Here is a 22,524-nt window from a genome sequence, read left to right on the forward strand (position 1 = left end):
TGTAGAACCCCTAAGACCTTTTTGTATACATTTATATGAAGCACCTGATTTTGATAAAGGTCAGGACTGCTGACCCACACGTGACTTTAAAATTTCCACTTGTCTCTATGTGTAACAAAAGGTATATAAGCAAACCTGAAAATAAAGAAAACGGATCAGTTTCTGGAAAGACTGTTTCCCCTGTGTCATTCTTTCTTGTTCTCCGTTTTTCTGGCTGGATTCCCATCTGGAGCATGGGTGCTCATCAAGCCTGCTGATTTTGCCCTGGCTTTTAAGTTCCACGCGAGAGGGAGCCCAAGGTGGGGCACCCTCCGATATTCAAGTGGGCGCCGGTGGCCTACGTGGGTGGTGCAAGCTTCTTGTCTTGAAGCTTTATTGGTATTCCACATATACCAAGTTATTCAGCCTCTTTTCTCCACTAATTTTCCTACTACACTATTCCTTTCTAATCTCCCTCTATATCTTTAATTAAGCAATTAATTCCTAAGACACTGACTCCATCCCTGCTTCGAATTACCCTGGATCCACCGGGGCTGGACCCTGGCAGACGACAGAGGATGAGATGGTTGGATATTATCATCAACTCAATGGACATGAGTTTAAGTAGACTCCGGGAGTTGGTGTTGGACAGGAAGGCCTGGTATGCTACAGTCCATGGGGTAGCAAAGAGTCAGACACAACTGAGCCACTGAATTGAATTGAACTGAACTGAAGCCAGAGACTAGTAGCCGGGAAGTGCATGCATGCATACTAAGTTGCTTCAGCCATGCCCAACTCTAACCCTATGGCCTGTAGCCTCCCAGGCTCCTCTGTCCATGGGATTGCCTTCTCCAGGTGGTCTTCTCAACCCAGGGATCAAAGCTACATCTCCTGTGTCCCACACATTGCGGGCGATCCTTTACCACTTGAGCCACCATCTAAATATTTCCCACTTTATCCTAAATGTTCTTATGAGAATTTTTTTAATTCAAAGATATTCCTGAAATCAAGACAGACTGTATAGACATTATCTATTTATTATTGCTTTAACACTTGTGGGCACATGAGGTCTAGCGAGAACAACAGAAATAATAACAGCATAATAATAATAATAACAATAACAGCTAACATTTACTGAACATTTACTACATGTTAGACATTTTACTGTATGGGTATATGCCATGTGATAAGCTTCATGCTAAGTACTATACATATGTTATTGTTTAATTTTTATACTAAACTTGTGGAATACTCTTAGTGCATCCTTTTAGTATACCCTTTTGACTAAGTAAAATGGGATCACTATGTTTGGAATAATTAACACTAACTGCACATGTGTGCATGCTCTCGCTCAGTCGTGTCTGACTCTTTACAATCACACGGACTGTAGGCTATCAGGCTCCTCTGTCCATGGGATTCTTCCAGGCAAGAATATTGGAGTGGGTTGTCATTTCTTCCTCCAGGGGATCTCTCTGATCCAAGGATCGAACCCGTGTCTCCTGTGGCTCCTGCATTGGCAGGTAGTTTCTTTACCACTGAGCCACCAGGGAGGCCCTTAATTCTAAATATAGTAACAGATAAAAACAAAGTCAAATGGTTAACAAAGGTTGATTTTGCTCATAAATGTTGATTTTGCCCATGTAAATCTAAAGTAGATAGGATAGCCATCTTCTATAATGTAGCTAAACCATCTGAAAACATGAGCTCTCCAAGGACTCCACAGGAAAAAAGTGAGGGAAAGGTATGCTTAAATACCTTATCCTAAAGTAATATACTTAATTTGAGTCACAATCTATCAACTAGAACTAAACTATGGCCTCCCAATCAAATTTTGAGAGAGGCTTGGAATTGTAGACAAACAACTGGAATATTGTATAAGCACAAAATCCTTGCCACAAGTCATCACAGATCATTTGATCCTTTTTCCCCTAAATATAGAACATACTCCTGAAGAAAAACAACTGAAAGTCCCATCAAGTCCAGAATCTCTAGATGTTTTTAACAGTCTATCAATCAGGCCTGAATAAGGTTTTGTCTAAAGACATGAATTACAAAGACAAGTCATCTCCTGAATCACCCACCCAGACACATACTGGTATAGGGAAAAATCAACTACAAATGGGGAGAACAGGAGGGACACACTAGTTACTGGTTTTCTCTGTGAACTTCTCCTACCTTTAGGTGTGGATGGCTCCTGGATTAGTCTCTCATATTGCTTTCTGTGAGAAGTTCTGTCTTTCATTATCCTTCTTGGTCACATCTCAGATGGGGTGAATTGCCTACTCTGAAGGGTATAACAGCTTTCTCAGTGTATTTCTTGCTTGCTAAAGATTGGAATTCAAGTGTATATTTAAGTCTTGAATGCTCAAAGTAACTTCAGACTAAGATACTCTTGTAATATCTTTCCATGAAACTTTCAGCTGTTGATCTATTTCTTCTCTCAGTTCTAAGTATCAGTAATCACATGTAAAAGTCGTTTGGAGTCATATATAGTGTTCAGATCTGCTTTTTTTTTTTTCTTCCAATCTCTCTTACTCTACCAATCTAATGGAAGTTACTATGAAGCTATCCACAACAGTAGGTGGGAAGCCCATACACTTAATCTAACCTCTGTCCTAAGTCATCATCTTTTTAAAAATATATATAAATTTATTTATTTTACTTGGAGGTTAATTACTTTACAACATTCTATTGGTTTTGCCATACATCAACATGAATCTGCCACAGGTATACACATGTTCCCCATCCTGAACACTCCTCCCTCTTCCCTCCCCATACCATCCCTCTGGGTCATCTCAGTGCACCAGCCCCAAGCATCCAGTATCATGCATCAAACCTGGACTGGAGATTCATTTCATATATGATATTATATATGTTTCAATGCCATTCTCCCAAATCATCCCACCCTCTCCCTCTACCACAGAGTCCAAAAGACTGTTCTATACATCTGTGTCTCTTTTGCTATCTCACATACAGGGTTATCATTACCATCTTTCTAAACTCCATATATATGCGTTAGTATACTGTATTGGTGTTTTACTTTCTGGCTTACTTCATTCACTCTGTATAATCGGCTCCAGTTTCATCCACCTCATTAGAACTGATTCAAATGTATTCTTTTTAATGGCTGAGTAATACTCCATTGTGTATATGTACCACAGCTTTCTTATCCATTCATCTGCTGATGGACATCTAGGTTGCTTCCATGTCCTGGCTATTATAAACAGTGCTGCGATGAACATTGGGGTACACGTGTCTCTTTCAATTCTGGTTTCCTTGGTACGTATGCCCAGCAGTGGGATTGCTGGGTCATAAGGCAGTTCTATTTCCAGTTTTCTATGGAATCTCCACACTGTTCTCCATAGTGGCTGTCCTAGTTTGCATTCCCACCAACAGTGTAAGAGGGTTCCCTTTTCTCCACAACCTCCCCAGCATTTATTGCTTGTAGACTTTTGGATCACAGCCATTCTGACTGGCGTGAAATGGTACCTCATTGTGGTTTTGATTTACATTTCTCTGATAATCAGTGATGTTGAGCATTTTTCATGCATTTGTTAGCGATCTGTATATCTTCTATGGAGAAATGTCTATTTAGTTCTTTGGCCCTTTTTTTGATTGGGTCATTTATTTTTCTGGAATTGAGCTGCAAGAGTTGCTTGTATATTTTTGAGATTAGTTGTTTGTCAGTTGCTTCAGCTAAGTCATCATCTTCAACTAAGAGGTTTGGGCCTTTGTCTCAAAGCCTTTTTTAATTTCCTGTTTTGTTTTACTATTTGGGATTACAGAAGCAGACAGATTTTCCAAAGCCTTAAAGTTTTGAACTCTTCATTCTCTTTTATTTGGCCTTGAAAACCAGCTACTTTGCTGAAAGTGAAAGTGAAGTAGCTCAGTCGTGTCTGACTCTTTGCAACACTGTGGACTGTAGCCTACCACGGTCCTCTCTTCATGGGATTCTCCAGGCAAGAATACTGGAGTGGGTTGCCATTTCCTTCTCCAGGGGATCTTCCCAACCCAGGGATCAAACCTGGGTCTCCCACATTGCAGGCAGACACTTTAACCTCTGAGCCACCAGGGAAGCCCCTACTTTGTTGAACTCTTTTTTTCTATAGGGTAACTTTCCAAACACAGTAGAGTACAACCAACACACAAAATCAATACTCTGTTTTTCCCCTAAAGCTGTTAAGTTAGTGGACACACAGTTTGCCTTCCAAGTTATAACAGGGAAATGCTTTGCTACTACAAAACTTAGACTGCCAATTTTTCCCAATCTCTAACAGTTTTCACATGTGGTCACTAAATGAGGCCATATTTAAGGTTTTTCTTATATATCAATTTCTGTATTTATCAGCATAATTAATCTTAATTTCTTCTATCTCTATAAACCCAGTAGCTTAGTAAAGATTTATCCATTTCTTATCTAATAACCAATGTGTGTCAGCAGTACCTTTTAAATATGCTAATGGAACACATGGCCTCCAAGATCTATAAGAGGGGAAAGAGAATGATACTCTTAATTGCTTTTTCTCTGAAGTGATAAGTTTCACTTTTGCTCACAGTCAAGTATGCAGAAGTAATCATATAATCTCTTAGTGCATGGGAAGCTGGACAATGCAGAGGGGTATATGGAATACTGGACTGGAATATAATTGTATTGTGGCTTAGAATTAGAAAGTAAAACCAATATATTTGATTCAAAGCCTATTTTCTTTCCATCAAGCTATACTTACTTTCATTTGTATTTAACCTTCTTCCTCTCTATTCCTGGTAGTAAGAATATTAAAATTACTTAATAAGCAATTTGAACTATTATAATGATACAAAATAAATTTTGTTTGCCTTCAATTTTAAATCCAGCAACAAACGTTTCTAGCTTTACATGCATGAGTATGCTCTAATTAGTCATCTGAAGTAATTTAGTTTATACTGTTTTATATCCTGGACTAAAATTCAGTCATTCCAGCAAACAATTTAGGAGGGGGGAAAAAAAAAAAAAAGCACTGATAGAACTGCCTAAAGCACAAGTGGATTGAAATCAGCAAGATATGATAAATTGGATGAATTTGGAAGAAAAATGTTGGAGGCAGAAAATGTAATGCATTTCAATGGAAACCGTAAAATCTCCTTGAGAGTCTTCATTTCAGACTCATAAGTGGATTTAGAGAAAGACAAAGTACATAATGGAGATAAAATAACTAAAGATTGTATAAATCTGATCACAGGCACTTGGATATAATAATGACCCTCAAATAATTAATCCTGTGACCTTATATTCTGAATTGAAAATAGCAGTTTTGTTCTCAGAAATGTCTTTTATATAACAGCTGGCACTTTGTGAAAAACATCTGAATTTGCTTCTTCATAACTGCATCTGTATAAATTTTGTTGAAATAACTGCAATTGTCCCATCTTTCAGCTATACTTATAACAGAAGGTTAAGAAAACACTAGCACATACTTGTAGGGTTGCAATGTCTGCTTGGTGTGCCATATCCCTTCAGTATAAATCAAGAAATTTATATGTTTAATTTCAAATAACGGAAAAAACTCAAAATACAAGATAGAATAAGTATTCCTGAAACATCATATCTCTTTAAAATATCTGACATGCAGTATTTCATGAAGAAAAAATAAAATATTTGGTTAGGCAATTTAGAATAAAAACTAGAAGGGGTAACAGGTTTAATTTATGTAAAACATATATTTATTACAAGTTAATAACTAGAAAGAGGAATTTTGGATAATGTTTACAACAAAAATGATCAGTAGTTAAGCTGTCATGTGTAATTCGATTGATTTATTTGCTAATAAAATTGAAACAATATAGTATATATCCTTAAGCATATGTTATAACCATAATCTTACAGAAATTCCAGACATATATAATATCATCTTTACCACTAACACACTAGCTTCATGAGGATAGAGTTTTATATGCCTTATTTACTCTTATTTCCTCCTGAATACCTAGAGCTGTTAACAATATATATGTAATAATAATCTAAAGTGTAGTTAAAAAAAACTAAGTGTAATAAAATGCTCTCTAAATTTCAAAACCTGTTGGAGGTGTGGGAAGACGGAGTTAAAGTATTTGGACGGTGATCCAGTCATTCTGTTTGTAAAGTGCCCAGGGGGAAAGGAAGAATACGCATGATCTGATCTAATCCCCATGTCAAATGGAACTCAAAAAAAAAAAAAAAGACAAATGATATTTTCTAGGAGGAAGAGATCTTATCTATCAAATGCCCTTAGCAGGATGATGCCTGGCTAAAGGATTGCTCGTATTAAATAAACTCAGAATCTATAAGGTTACACTCTCTGGAGAAAGTCATAGAAACTATACAACTTTCTGAAAAAGAAAACAGAAATATTTCATAATGTAAATAAACACTTGCCTCTGTGTGAGGTAAACTGATAAAACTCATAGAGATCTCATCTACTTTGCTGGGCCATAGGTGCAAGTTCTTCAAGGGAAGAAAAAACCTGGAAAGCCATGTCTGATGTCCCAGACCTATCCCTGCCTCATTTGAACCTCACAATTATTTGTATCCTTGGAATTATTAGTAACGTTTTAATTGGTCTCTTGATGACAGAAACAATATGACATTTAACTTATATAATCATATATTATTCAAATTAGAACATGTTCAAGATTGAAAGGCAATATTATTAATAATTATACCAACACAGCAGGCACTAATAGAGACTTTATAGAGCAATAAGTACATGGTCATGGTACAAACAACCATGGGTCATTCATTCACTACTCTATTTGTTTATCTGGTAAATATTTTACAAGTTTTGGCTACTTGAAATATCACAGTGAGAAAGTAAACAGGAAAATATGGCCCTATGTAGGAGTTAAAATACTCAGCATATATAAAATATGAATTATTCTGGCTGGCCTTACAGTAACAATATAAGGATTAGAAAAATCATAGTATGACATAATTATGTGTCATTTTTAATTAAACATTAAAAAATCATATATTATCCTTATGGATAGGTTGCATACCCACATTCTATTTATCCATTTGCATACTTGTTGCCATGTAATTTGCCTTGCTCAGATAAATATAAACTTCATTTATATATTTATTTGAGATCTCTTAAGAGTACTCCATGTGGATATGATAAGCTGCCAAATGTTAAGGAAGACACAGAGACAGAAAATCCATCATTTTCAATAAATTCATATTTTGGCAAGGGGAAGATTGCTCAAAACAACCACAATAAAAAGTACAAATAGAGTGTTATGGAATGTATAAGATGAAGGCATTAATTGTTATTATTAAGGAGAACAAAAACTTAGTGTAGAAAACAAATGTAATTAAGGTACTGCAGAACAAGCGGATTTCAAAAGGCAAAAATGGACATATTTTCAGTTGGAGGAAAAAACATAAGCACAGGAAAAATGTTATATTCTTGGAATTGTAGGTAGCACTTTATATGTAACTACAACATAGACCCGGTAAGAAGAATAAGTACTGAGATAGCAGAGAATCTCTGGGAATACGTCCTCACAGGTTAAAATAAAACTATATCAAGAAAGATAACAAGCTGGACAAAAGATGCTACAAGAAGCAATATTAGACAGAATAAGAATTTCAATTCATTAAACTTACCAAAAAAGGGGGAATAAAAACAGTATAAAATAAAATAAGAATGAGAAAAAAGAGTAATAAAGTTTAGAAGTGAAAATCTTATGTAGGTGGATGATACAAATAGTAAAATGGATGTTACTAAAGAATAGTTCATGAGCTTGAAGATCAGACTGAACAATTTTCTGAAAGAATTCTGGGAAGGATGGAGAAATATAAAATTAAAAAGAAATGGGAAGATATAGAGAAGTAAAAGTGCTGAGGTAACTGGTTTCCTAGAAGATGAGAAAAAGAAAAATGGAGAGCAGAAAATATATGAACAAATAAATGTAAGATATGCTAAGTAGAAGGGAGAAAGAGTAAAATATACATATAACCATGTTTACTTTTAATTTCATATATATGCTTGTGTGTGTGTGTATATATATATATATATATATAACCATATTATAGTAAAATTTAAGGGCAAAAGTCAGACAACTTTAAAAACTTCTAAAGGAACAAGAATAAAATGACATCACACTGCTTAGCAGCAACACTGAATGCAAGAAGGCAATGGAGTGATAGTTTGGAAGTACAGGCATAACTCAGAGATACTATAGGTTCAGTTCCAGACCACCATGATAAAGCAGGCATCACAATAAAGTGAGACACACCAAGTTTTGGTTTCCCAGTGCATATAAAATTATATCTACACTATAGTATAGTCTATTAAGTGTGCAAAAGTATCATGTTGAAAAATGTATATATCTTAGTTAAAAGTACTTTATTACTAAAAACTGCTAACCATTATCTGAGATTTCAGCAAGTCACAGGGGATCTTGCCCTGACGATGATGGCTGTTGGCTGGAGGGTGGTGGTTGCTAAAGGTCAGTGTGGCTGTGGCAATTAAAATAAGATGGTAATGAAATTTACCTCTTCAATCTACTCTTCCTTTCACAAACAATTTCTCTATAACATATTTTCCCACGATCTGTGTGCTCAGTTACTTAGTTATGTCTGACTCTTTGCAACCCTATGAACTGTAGCCTGCCAGGTTCCTCTGTCCATGAGGATTCTCCATACAAGAATACTGAAGTGGTGTTGCCATGCCCTCCTCCAGGGGATCTTTCCAACCCAGGGATCGAACACAGGTCTCCCACATTGCAGGAGGATGCTTTATGTCTGAGCCACCCACGGTAGAACTTTCAAAATTGAAATCAATCCTCTGAAACCCTGCTGCTGCATTAGCCACTAAGTTTATGTAATATTCTAAATCCTTTTTGGTCATTTCCACCATCTTCACAGCATCTTCACCAGGTGTAGATTCCACCTCAATAAATCACTTTGCTCATCTGTAAGAAGCAATTCCTCATTTGTTCAAGTTTTATGGTAAGATTGAAGCAGTTCAGTGAGATCATTAGTCTCCACTTCTAATTCTTTTGCTATTTCCACAAAATCTGCAGTTACTTTCTTCCCTGAAGTCTTAAACCCTTCAAAGTCATCGAGGAGGGTTGGAATCAACTTCTTTCAAATGCCTATTAATGTTGGTATTTTGACCTCCTCCCATAAATCATAAGTGTCCTTAAGAGCATCTAGAATGGTGAATCCTTTCCAGGAGGTTTTCAATTTACTTTGAAAAGATCAGTCAGAGGAATTGCTAACCAGTGTAGCTACAGCCTTACAAAATGTATTTCTGAAAATGAGACTTGAAAGTCAAAATTACTTCTTGATAAATGGACCACAGAATATTATGGCATCAGAGTGACACTAATCTCACTGTACATCTCAGTCAGAACTATTGCATGACCAGCTACACTGTCAATGAGTAGTAAAATTTTGAAAGCAATCTTTTTCCTTTTTAAGCAGTAGGTCTAAACAGTAGACTTAATATTCAGGAAAACATGTTATTGTCATCTAAGCTTTATTGTTCTAGTAAAAGAACACAGAGATGATTTAAGGTTGCAACTCTAAGAATCCTAGGATTTTTAGGATGGTATTTGAGCATTGGCTTCAACTTAAAGTCCCTAACTATGTTAGCCAATAATAAAAGAGTCATCCTGACCTTTGAATCTAAACATTGACTTTTCCTCGCCAACTACTAAAGTCTTCAAGGTCATCCTTTTCCAATATAAGGCTGTTTTGTCTGCATTAGAAATCCGTTGTTTAGTGTAGCCACTTTCATTAATTACCTTGGAAATATCTTCTGGATAACTTGTTACAGCTTCTACATCAGCACTTGGCGCTTCATCTTCGACTTAAATTTCACAGAGATGGCTTCTTTCCTTCAACCTCATAAACCAAACTGTGCTAGCTTCAAACTTTTCTCCTGCAGCTTCCTCACCTCTCTTGTCATGCACAGGATTGAAGAGAGTTACAGTCTTGCTCTGGATTAAGCTTTGGCTTAAGGGAATGTTGTTATTGACTTGATTTTCTATTCAGACCACTAAAACTTTCTAACTATCAGTAGTAAGGATGTTTCACTTTCTTATTATTCATGTGTTCACTGGAGTAGCATTTTTGGTGGTGGTGGTGTTTTAGTTGTTGAGTCGTGTCCGACTCTTTGAGACCCCATGAACTGTAGCCCACTAGGCTCCTCTGTCCATGGGATTCTCCAAGCAAGAATACTGCAGTGGGTTGCCATTTCCTTCTCCAGCAGCATTTTTAATTTCCTTCAAAAATGCATCCTTTGCATTTACAATTTGGCTAACTGGTGCAAAATGCCCAGCAAAACTTGCCATTCTCAATAAGCTTAATCATTTCTAGTTTTAAATTTTTTTAACTGAAATATAATTGATTTACAATGTTGTGTTAGTTTCTGCTATGTAGCAAAGTTATTCAGATGCTGCTGCTAAGTTGCTTCAGTCGTGTCTGACTCTTTGTGGCCCCATGGACCATAGCCCACCACACTCTTCTCTCCATGCAATTCTCCAGGCAAGAATACTGGAGTGAGTTGCCATTTCCTTCTCCCGGGGATCTTCCCTACCCAGGGATTGAACCTACAGTTCTTATGTCTCCTGCACTGGCAGACAGGTTCTTTACCACTAGTACCATCTGGGAAGCCCCACAGATATCTTTTTCATATTCTGTTTAAAACTAATTAGAGTATACTTGCTTAACAACATTGTGCTTTTGCTATACAGCAAAGCGAAACTGCTCTGGATATGTGCATATTGCCTCTTTTTTGGATAACGCATATATGTAGAATCTATAAAAATGGCATACATGATCTTATTTGCAAAGCAGAAATAGACACAGATGTACAGAACAAACATATGGATACCAAAGGGGAAATGGTGGCTGGGATTAATTGGGAGATTGAGATTGATGTATATACACTCTTGATACTATGTATAAAATAGAGAACTAATTAGAACCTACTGTTCCCTAGCACAGGGAACTCTACTCAATGCTCTGTGGCGACCTAAATCATTCCTAGCTATTGATTTTATAGTTAGAGATGTGTGAATCTTCCTTTACTTGAACATTTAGAGGCCACTGTGGGGTTATTAATTGGCCTAATTTCACTATTTTTGTGTCTCAAGGAATAAGGGAAGCTCAAAGAGAGGTGGAGACACGGGTGAACGGTTGGTGGGTGGAGGAGTCAGAATGCATATGACAGCTATTGATTAAGTTAGCCATTTTTATGGGCATGGTTTGTGGTGTCCCAAAGCAATTACAATAGCAAGATCAAATATAATTACAGATCACCATAACAAATTTAATAATTACAAGTTTGAAATACTGCAAGAATTACCAAAATGTGAAACAGACACAAAGAGAGCAAATGTGGTTAGAAAAACCATGTTTAGGAGACTTGCTTGATGTAGTTTTGCCATAAATCTTCAGTTGGTAAAAATGCACATTCACAAAGTGGGAAAAAAAAACAAAACAAAACAACAACAACTGAGGTATGCTTATATAGAAAGACAATAATCTTAAACATAGACTTAAAAATTTAGTCAAATTATTGTTCAAATGTGAGGTAAAAAATTAGTGTCTAGGATAAAAGGTGAAAGGTTTTCTACTATAGCCTCACGTAATAAATACTTCTGAAGAAAAGTGAGGTGCAACAAGTTAAGAAATAAATCAAGGAGATGCTGCAAAAGATATGGAAAGTAAGGTCAACAAATAACAAGATTTGTAGTTTCTTAAAAAAAGATTTCAAAATTAAAATTAAACAAAAATGACGCAACTAAAACCTAGGCAATATTAGGACTGGATCTTAGACAAATCAAAAACATTACACAACTGTTAAAACATGAATATGGTTCACAGATAAATTAATAGGATTGTATGAGAGTGAAAGTGTTAGGCACTCAGTCCTGCAAGACTCTTTGCAACCCTATGGACGGTCCGCCAGGTTCCTCTGTCCATGGAATACTCCAGGCAAGAATACTGGAATGGGTTACCATTTCCTTCTCCAGGGGATCTTCCTGACTGGAGGGACTGAACCTGGGTTTCTCACACTGCAGGCAGATTTTTTACCATCTGAACCACCAGTATGGTATGAATGTTAATTAAATTCCTGTTTTGATAACTGTGCTATGATTATATAAGATGGTAACATCTGGGGAACAGGTGAAGGGTATTTAGGATTAACTTGTAATATATGTGTCTTTTCTGCAATTCGAAATTATTTCAAAATAATAAGTCAAAGGAAAGGAAAAATATAGATACTTACTATGAAAAAACAAGAAAGTAAACAAGATTAGAACTGGAAAAAAGTAGAAGCTAGAAATAGGCCCAGTTATCTCAATAAATATAGTAAAAATAAATGGACTACAGAACTGGACGAGCAATTTCCTATTTTCATTATATATATATATATATAAATTCAAAATGAAAGGATGAAAAAGTATATATGGAAAATTTAAACTAAAATATAGTTGAGCATATATACTAACATCAGACAACAAAATACGAAGAATAAAACATTATTAGGAAGAGAGAAGGTAAATAGATAATAATAAAAGGTTCAACTTACCAAAAATGTGTATCAATTATAATCAGGTAGGTACTTAATAAAATAACCTCAAAGTGAGGAAAACAAAATTTGACAGAATTAAGGAGAAGCAAACAAATTCACAATTATAGTGGAAGATTTCAATATATCTCTTTCAATTCTTGGTTAAGTAGACAAAAGAAAAATCAGCAGGCAGAAGTAATTGGATAATAAAAATAGAATATTTGGATAACTATACAAAGTTTGATCCAATGGACTTAAGAATTTGTCATAACTACTTTTTTTACAAATATCAAAGAGTAGGTATAAGCTGGGATTGAAAAAGGTTCTTCTTATGAAAATCATGAAAGTTAAAAGACGCTGCTTCCTGTGGTATTGCAAAAGCACTCTTCTTACTCAGTACTCCCAGAATTGCTCATCTTTCATTTTAGAGGAAATGAATTAACTAGTGCAGAAAGGTTTGCATCACAAACACAATGGTATTACCTGATATTAACTAAATAGTAGAAAGAAACTGTCAAACTTCCTAATCTTTCAAACTAAGGTTTATTGAACTCACACTTGAATATGGTCAGAGAAAGAAATTATACCAATCATTCTGAAAGGAAATCTTTATAGTGAAGAAAGAAGAAACACTGCTCAGTAGAAAAGTATTTCTCATCCTATATCACTTTGATTATATATTTGAATATATTATTGTATAGAAATTGGTAGAATGGTTTAAGATAATCCTAAATATAAAAATGCAATAATTGGAAAGCAACAGAAAATACTTAGTTAAAAAAATAAAAGTGATCTTTAATACTGAATTGATAAAATCTTATGCAAAAAAATAATACTAAACTGTTGAAGTAAGATCAGTATAATTTCTAGCTGATTAAAATTGACCAATTTGTTAAAGCAAGTATAAGGTAATTGTCTGTGATTTAAATTTAAAAATATAGGGAGAAATGTTATTTTTTACTCTAATTCCGATGTTTTTAGATAAGTATCATGATTTTAGAGAAGTAAGATACTCTTTAACTCTCATGGCTTTTTTTAAACATCAGGAATATTAGAATAAATAGGAAACAATTAATAGAATTTTGTACAAAATGGGTGGTCCCACAATATTTGGAATGACAGAGGGAGTGACAGATTTTATTAGGCCTCATGGACTCAGATAGCTTAATCTAATACAACCATATTCCGATGCATGTGATTTTAATTATTTCATAGAGATACATTTATGGTCCTCAGGAGGCATCATGGTGAAATAGAAAAGCCATTAGACTTTGAATCAGGAAACAGCCTGGGAACAGCAAAGCTCTGGCACTTATGGATTATTTGACCTTGAGTAAACTATCTTAGTTCTTTAAACTCACTTTCCTCATCTATAAAAGGGAAACAATAAATTAAATTAAATGTTACAATGTGACATTATCTGGGATGGTTAACACATTTTAATCTTCATGATCCGCTGATGACGGCTACAAAAAGTATTCACTTGAGAAGGAAGTCAATCAGAATTCAGCATAATTTATAACTGACATTTACCAAGGGTTAAAACTCCCTTGTCTCTAACAGAATATATGTTCCAAAACTTCATATTCCCTCCTTTTCACATTCTTATCTTACCTTCTTTTCACATATCTAATATAAATTGTGAATACTAGTCAGCTCAATTTAAAATATCAATGTTGATTTCAGATTTAAAAGAATAAGTTAAATTGTTTCAACATATTACTTTTTGCTTACTCCCTGCAGCTGAGTACCATAATAAAAAAATGAAAAAAACATGTAAAGACAATGAGAAAGAAAGAAAGAAAATAGCAGTGACATATTAAAAAAATTGGAAGCAGGAAAGCAGATGAATAAAAGGTAATGGACAATAAATATTATAAAGTTTAAATTTACTGCAAGGAAACAAGAAGAAAGCTGATTCACAATACAGAACACTAAAAAGGCAGAGAATTGGAAACATGACTTAAATAATTGTTTTAAAGGCATAATTATGTCAACAGAACTTTTGGCAACCATATGTAACCAAGTGACTCTTCCATCCCTTTGTAGGAGATGGGAGATTAAAGATTCATTTTGCAGAAAAGTTAAACTAGAGAGATTCTATATTCAGGGACATAAGTACAGCTAAGGATTCCAGGGTACCTGACTGAAAAATTGGGGAATGAAGGTCCTCATATCAAGTTTTGCAGAGAACTCAGTGCTCTATGGTGACCTAAATGGGAAGGAAATCCAACAAAGAGGGGCTATATGTGTAAGTATGGCTGATTTACTATGCTGTACAGCAGAAATTGACACAGAAGTGTAAGGAAACTATATTCCAATAAAAAACATCAAATCTATGTGATATTAGTATTCTAGGATAAGGAGAATAAATTGCATCTATTAACTAAATTGCATCTATTAACTACGAACTGTTGTGTATTTTAGTGTGTATTTTAGAATTTTGATTACATAATTTAAAAAATAAGAGTTAGAAGGAAAAACTCAGTAAATATTCCATAAAAGAGGGAAAATTAAGAAAGGAGGAAATAGGTTATAAAAAGTAGGAAAGTAAGAGGATCAGTCCAAGAGGTCTGTCTGAATAATAGGGATTCTAGAAAGATAAAATGGATGAAATAAATACAAGAATAATGCGTCAGAAAGATGGTAGACTAGGAATCTAAGAGAGTACCACCCATATCCTCAATCTTTCACAGGGAAATCAAATAAATAACTACAGAATGGCTAAAACAGCTTTATACAAGCTCTGGAAATGAGTCAATAATTTACAGCAACTAAATAAGCATTCAATTCAGAAAAAGCCACATTCAAAAGAGTCAGATATTGCAAGGGATCATTTAGATGTAGAAACATATGGCAGAAAATATATTTTATCAGAAAGATACTTATTAATATTTAATGAAAATATGTATTAATAAATTGACAGAAAAGTAAGACATTTCATAACATCTTTATTTGCAGCTCCCTATTCAGTCTAATCACACAGACACAGCCTTGTCTAATTCAATGAAACCAAGCCATGCTGTGTGGGGCTACTCAAGATGGGCAGGTCATGGTGGAGAGGTCTGACAGAATGTGGTCCACTGGAGAAGGGAATGGCAAACCACTTCGGTATTCTTGCCTTGAAAACCCCATGAACAGTATGAAAAGGTAAAATGATAGGATACTGAAACAGGAACTCGCCAGGTCAATAGGTGCCCAATATGCTACTGGAGATCAGTGGAGAAATAACTCTAGAAAGAATGCAGGGATGGAGCCAAAGCAAAAACAATACCCAGTTGTTTGTGACTGGTGATAGAAGCAAGATCCGAAGCTGCAAAGAGCAATATTGCAATATTGCATAGGAACATGAAACAAGACAAATTGGAAGTAGTCAAACAGGAGATGGCAAGAATGAACGTCAGCAAACTAAAATGGACTGGAATGGGGGAATTTAACTCAGATGACCATTATATCTACTACTGTGGGCAGGAATCCCTTAGAAGAAACGGAGTAGCCATCATGGTCAAGAAAAGAGTCCGAAATGCTACACTTGGATGCAGTCCCAAAAACGACAGAATGATCTCTGTTCATTTCCAAGGCAAAACATTCAATATCACAGTAATCCAAGTCTATGCCCCAACTGTAACATTGAAGAAGCTGAAGTTGAATGGTTCTATGAAGACCTACAAGACCTTGTAGAACTAACACCCAGAAAAGATGTCCTTTTCATTATAGGGGACTGGAATGCAAAAGTAGGAAGTCAAGAAACACCTGGAGTAACAGGCAAATTTGGCCTTGGAATACGGAATGAAGCAGGGAAAAGGCTAATAGAGTTTTCCCAAGGGAATGCACTGGTCATAGCAAACACCCTCTTCCAACAACACAAGAGAAGATTCTACACATGGACATCACCAGATTGTCAACACTGAAATCAGAGTGATAATATTCTTTGCAGCCAAAGATGGAAACCACAGTCAGCAAAACCAAGACCGGGAGCTGACTGTGGCTTATATCATGAACTCCTTATTGCCAAATTCAGACTTAAATTGAAGAAAGTAGGGAAAACCACTAGACCATTCAGGTATGACTATGACCTAAATCAAATCCCTTACGATTATACAGTGGAAGTGAGGAATAGATTTAAGGGCCTAGATCTGATAGATAAAGTGCCTGATGAACTATGGAATGAGGTTTGTGACATTTTACAGGAGACAGGGATCAAGACCATCCCCATGGAAAGAAATGTAAAAAAGCAAAATGGCTGTCTGAGGACACCTTACCAATAGCTGTGAAAATAAGGGAAGTGAAAAGCAAAGGAGAAAAGGAAATATAAGCATCTGAATGCAGAGTTCCAAAGAATAGCAAGGAGAGACAAGAAAGCCTTTCTCAGCGATCAGTGCAAAGAAATAGAGGAAAACAACAGAATGGGAAAGACTAGAGATCTCCTCAAGAAAATTAGAGATATCAAGGGAACATTTCATGCAAAGATAGGTTTGATAAAGGACAGAAATGGTATGGAGCTAACAGAAGCAGAAGATATTAAGAAGAGGTGGCAAGAATACAAGGAAGAACTGTACAAAAAAGATCTTCACAACCCAGATAATCACGATGGTGTGATCACTCATCTAGAGCCAGACATCCTGGAATGTGAAGTCAAGTGGGCCTTAGAAAGCATCACTATGAACAAAGCCAGTGGAGGGGATGGAATTCCAGTTGAGCTATTTCAAATCCTGAAGGATGATGCTATGAAAGTTCTGCACTCAATATGCCAGCAAATGTGGAAAACTCAGCAGTGGCCACAGGACTGGAAAAGGTCAGTTTTCATTCCAATCCCAAAGAAAGGCAATGCCAAAGAATGCTCGAACTACTGTACAATTGCACTCATCTCACACGCTAGTAAAGTAATGCTCAAAATTCTCCAAGACAGGCTTCAGCAGTTCGTGAACCGTGAACTTCCAGATGTTCAAGCTGGTTTTAGAAAAAGCAGAGGAACCAGAGATCAAATTGCCAACATCCGCTGGATCATGGAAAAAGCAAGAGAGTTCCAGAAAAAATCTATTTCTGCTTTATCGACTATGTCAAAACCTTAGACTGTGTGGACCAAAATAAACTGTGGAAAATTCTGAAAGAGATGGGAATACCAGACCACCTGACCTGCTTCTTAAAGAAACCTATATGCAGGTCAGGAATCAACAGTTAGAGCGGGGCATGGAACAACAGACTGGTTCCAAATAGGAAAAGGAGTACGGCAAGGCTATATATTGTCACCCTGCTTATTTAACTTCTATGCAGAGTACATCATGAGAAACGCTGGGCTGGATGAAGCACAAGCTGAAATCAAGATTGCTGGGAGAAATATCAATAACCTCAGATATGCAGACGACACCACCCTTAAGGCAGAAAACGAAGAGGAACTAAAAAGCCTCTTGATGAAAGTGAAAGAGGAGAGTGAAAAAGTTGGCTTGAAGTGCAACATTCAGAAAATGAAGATCATGCCATCTGGTCCCATCACTTCATGGGAAATAGATGGGGAAACAGTGGAAACAGTGTCTGACTTTATTTTTGGAGGCTCCAAAATCACTGCAGATGGTGACTGCAGCCATGAAATTAAAAGATGCTTACTCCTTGGAAGGAAAGTTATGAGCAACCTAGATAGCATACTAGCAGAGATATTACTTTGCCAACAAAGGTCCATCTAGTCAAGGCTATGGTTTTTCCAGTAGTTATGTATGGATGTCAGTGTTGGAATGTGAAGAAAGCTGAGGGCCGAAGAATTTATGCTTTTGAACCATTGTGTTGGAGAAGACTCTTGAGGGTCCCTTGGACTGCAAGGAGATCCAACCAGTCCATTCTAAAGGAGATCAGTCCTGGGTGTTCTTTGGAAGGAATGATGCTAAAGCTGAAACTCCAGTACTTTGGCCACCTCATGCAAAGAGTTGACTCATTGGAAAAGACTCTGATGCTGGGAGGGATTGGGGGCAGGAGGAGAAGGGGACGACAGAGGATGAGAAGGCTGGATGGCATCACTGACTCGATGGACATGAGTTTGAGTGAACTCCAGGAGTTGGTGATGGACAGGGAGGCCTGGCCTCCTGCAGTTCATGGGGTAGCAAGGAGTCGGACATGACTGAGCAACTAACTGACCTGAACTGAACTGATTCCTTTCCCAGTGTGGTGAAGCAGAGTTGGTAGAAATCAACCCACTGTCAGTTCTCTTACTTTCGTTGGAAGGAACAGAGTAGAATTTGTTTGGAATGTTCCAGCTTGTTTTGGGGCTGCCTGATTGACTAGTTTGTCTCTCATCTGACCTAGAGATCAGAAGAGAAATGGAAATAAAGATTCCAGGCTAGAAACCAAAGAAACAGTGGTGAACACTGTAAAAACTGCAGGGAACTGCTGATCCACAGACCCCAGGGGAAAGCAGTGTGGACTGAGAAATACAAATCGAAAATCTGAGATCCCAAAATAAAGCTGGGTAGAAACTCTGGGAAATTAAGACATTTCACCTGGGGACATAAAACAAGAATAAACAAATGGGACCTAATTAAACTTAAAAGCTTTTGCACAGCAAAGGAAACTATAAAACAAAAAGACCTATAGGATCAGAGAAAATATTAGCAAATGATGTAACTGACAAGAGATTAATCTCAAATTAAAATATACAAACAGCTCATACAATTCAATAAACAAACAAGTAAAAGAATCCAATCAAAAAATGGGCAGAACAGAGAAACGTCTGCTTCAGAGGCTGAGTATAGCTGGAGGAGGTTATGGAGGTGGGAAGATTCTGCACTTTGGTGTAAATTTCACTTGATCAGGGATCATTTCTCAGATTCAAGTTAGAAGTGAGAGTTCAGATAAGGGAGGTCCCCATTGCTGCTTTTAACACCTCGGAAGGGGAGAATGGATTTATTAGAGGTGAAAGAGAAGTTTGCTATGAGTCAAAGACAATAAAAGGTCCAGCACTAGGGCTCCTGCTCCTTCTCCTACCAAGTGCAAAGATCACTCTGATAAAACTCCAAGGATTGCTCTAGAGATACAGTGACCACCAAGGAGTCAGGAGAGAAGGATCATGACTGGTATGAAACTCAAAAGTGGTGCAGTGCTTCCAGTGGTAGCAGCAGCACCAGGTCTCAGTTGGCTCCATCTCCAGTTTGGGCCCCAGCACGGCCTCCAGCAGCAGCTCCGGCTCATCCTCAGCCTCCAGCCTCTCAGAAGTTCCAGCATATCCTGCATCTCCAGCTCCAGCAGCACCTCTGGGTCTCAGAGTCTTTCTCAGGGCAAATATGACAACAGGTGGGGCTCCCCCTCCAAATTCAAACCTCCCAAAAGATAAGAAAATGAAAAGAAAAGGCAGAAACCTTCCCCCAAACCCACCAAAGTGCACATCAGGAGGCTCACCATGAACGTGACCAAGGATCACACCATGCAGATACACTCCAACTCTGGGAAAATTGATGACTGACATGTCTGTGGAAAGGATGCACCCCCATCTGTCTAAAGACAACACATAAATGGAGTTTGAGAATCCAGATGAGGTGGAAAAGACACTGAAGCACATGGATGGAGGACAAATCGATGGTCAGGAGAGCACTGCCACCGCTGTGCTGGTCCCCTGGCCTCAGCCAGCTCCACCGGCAATTCCAGTCAGTCCTCTCAGGAGAATGCTACTACCACCTCCCACATGGCACAGGTCACTCCCATGGATGAGGAGAAGGTCGCTTTCCCCTTGGCACAGGGCCTCTTTGCAAAGGCAAGCCTGCTCCTCCTGTGGCCCGCCAAAGGAGGCACTCCAGCTCCGACTGTTCCCTATAAGCAGGGCCACTGAAGTCCTGCCCCTGTGACTTGTATCCCATCCAACACACTCTTGTCACTTTTCTAGCCAAAGGAGTATTGCCAGGAAAGAAATCCCTCACTTGGAGGCAGGCTTCAAAGGTGAAGCAACCAACTGAGATATTTCCTCTGTCAGCATGATTTGGGTTGCAGGCATGTTGTTGGTTTGGGGTTGTGCTTATAAGGATGACCTCTAATTTTCTGGCTAGAAAGATTCTACACTTCCAGTTCCTGAGAGTTAGTTCAACGGCAAAGTCAGCAGGGATGAACAGAGGGCTTCAAGTGGTGTTACAGCTCCAGGTGGGAGCTTGTTTTGCCATTCCACAGATGATCTGGGGCCCCTCTGGTGGTCTGGTCAGGCCCTAACCTGCTGGCCTGCAGAGTTCTACGGGAAACGGAATGCTTTTACACAACTGCCTTTCCTGTTAGCCTGACCCTGTTTCCCTGCTTGAGTCCTCTGATCTCTAGGGTCAAATACTGCCTGTTATCTGCCCAAAATGATTCTTTTCACATGTACTCATGTGTATACACATGTGTGCACACAAACACACCCACATCTCCCTTTCTTTCTGAAATGGTGAGTTGCAAGCCAGCTCGATAGGTCATCACAAAACCCCCTATGGTTTTGGTATTCACGGAGGCTGTGCAAGTTACCTTGGCAATATGTACATTCTTTTCTGGCTTTTCTTGTACAGTCAGTATTATTAATTTTCTGTTTTGAGTTTTTTAACTTTGCAGCATTTTAGATAATGCCGTGTTTCCATTTTGTTGTGTAGAATAAAATAATTGTGTTGAATAAACCTAGGATTAGAGTGCAAAAAAAAATGGGTAGAAGATCTAAATAGACATTTCTCCAAAGAATACACATACAGATGGCCATATGGTACCTAAAAAGATAGTCAACATTGCCAATTATTAGAGAAGTTCAAATCAAAACTACAGTTAGGTATCATCTCACACCAGTTGGAATAGCCAACATAAAAAAAGTCTATAAATAATAAATGCTGAAGATGGTGTGGAGAAAAAACAAACCACTACTTTGTTTATGGGCATGTAAACTGGTAAAACCACAATGAATGGTATGGAAGATCCTTAATAAACTAAAAATAGAGCTACTATATGATCCCACAATCCCATTCCTACGCATATATCTGGAGAAAGACATAATCTGAAAAGATACATCCAACCCAATGTTCATGGAAGTACTATTTAAAATTGTCATGACATGGAAGCAACTTAAGTGTTCATCAACACATGAATTGAAAAGTAGATGTGGCATGCATATTTTATATATATATATAATATTATATATAATGTAATACTGCTGCTGCTGCTGCTAAGTCGCTTCAGTCATGCCTGACTCTGTGCGATCCCATAGATCGCAGCCCACCAGGCTCCCCCGTCCGTGGGATTCTCCAGACAAGAACACTGGAGTGGGCTGCCATTTCCTTCTCAAATGCATGAAAGTGAAAAGTGAAAGTCAAGTCATTCAGTCGTATCCGACTCTTAGAGACCCCATGGACTGCAGCCTACCAGGCTCCTCCACCCATGGGATTTTCCAGGCAAGAGTACTGGAATGGGGTGCCACTGTAAAAAAGAATAGAATAATGTGATTTGTAGCAAAATGGATGGACCTAGTGATTATCATAAATGAAGCAAGCCAGACAAAGAAAGGCAAACAGCAAATGATATCACTTATATGTGGAATCTAAAAAAACGACACAAATGAACTTATTTAGGAAATGGAAATAGATTCACAGACATAGAAAACAAACTTAAGGTTACCAAAGGGAAAAGGGTGGGAGAGGTGGGATTCACTGACCCAGACAGGATGCATGTCCAGAAAAGACCCAAAAAAGCCTTAAGGATATTCACCTTGGGTTAAACTCAAGTTTAACGGGTTCACTAACTAGTAAGAGGGAGAAGGCCATGGCAACCCACTCTAGTACTCTTGCCTGGAAAATCCCATGAATGGAGGAGCCTGATAGGCTGCAGTCCATGGGGTCGTGGAGCGTTGGACACGACTGAGTGACTTCATTTTCACTTTTCACTTTCATGCATTTGAGAAGGAAATGGTAATCCACTCCAGTGTTCTTGCCTGGAGAATCCCAGGAATGGGGAAGCCTGGTGGGCTGCCATCTATGGGGTCGCACAGAGTTGGACACGACTGAAGGGACTTAGCAGC

The 22,524-nt window shown here is 37.6% G+C and overlaps 1 protein-coding gene and 1 pseudogene across 3 annotated transcripts in view; one reads left to right on the forward strand and one right to left on the reverse strand.

Moving 5' to 3' along the window:
- The window catches only part of LRRIQ3 (leucine rich repeats and IQ motif containing 3), a 198,738-nt gene that overhangs the window by 47,954 nt on the left and 128,260 nt on the right, over nucleotides 1–22,524 (reverse strand). Inside the window, exon 7 of one of the 3 annotated variants that reach the window (XM_070292099.1) lies at nucleotides 999–1,540. The exons of the other annotated variants lie outside the window; for them this stretch is intronic. Within the exon in view, the coding sequence (XP_070148200.1) occupies nucleotides 1,509–1,540 (32 nt within the window). The 3' untranslated portion in view covers nucleotides 999–1,508. Of the gene's footprint in view, nucleotides 1–998; nucleotides 1,541–22,524 lie in introns of those variants that run through there. 3 annotated transcript variants of the gene reach the window in all.
- Nucleotides 16,408–20,350, forward strand: LOC138428488 (RNA-binding protein with serine-rich domain 1-like; annotated as a pseudogene).

The sequence above is a fragment of the Ovis canadensis genome, chromosome 1 (assembly GCF_042477335.2).
Source record: "Ovis canadensis isolate MfBH-ARS-UI-01 breed Bighorn chromosome 1, ARS-UI_OviCan_v2, whole genome shotgun sequence".
NCBI lineage: Eukaryota > Metazoa > Chordata > Mammalia > Artiodactyla > Bovidae > Ovis > Ovis canadensis.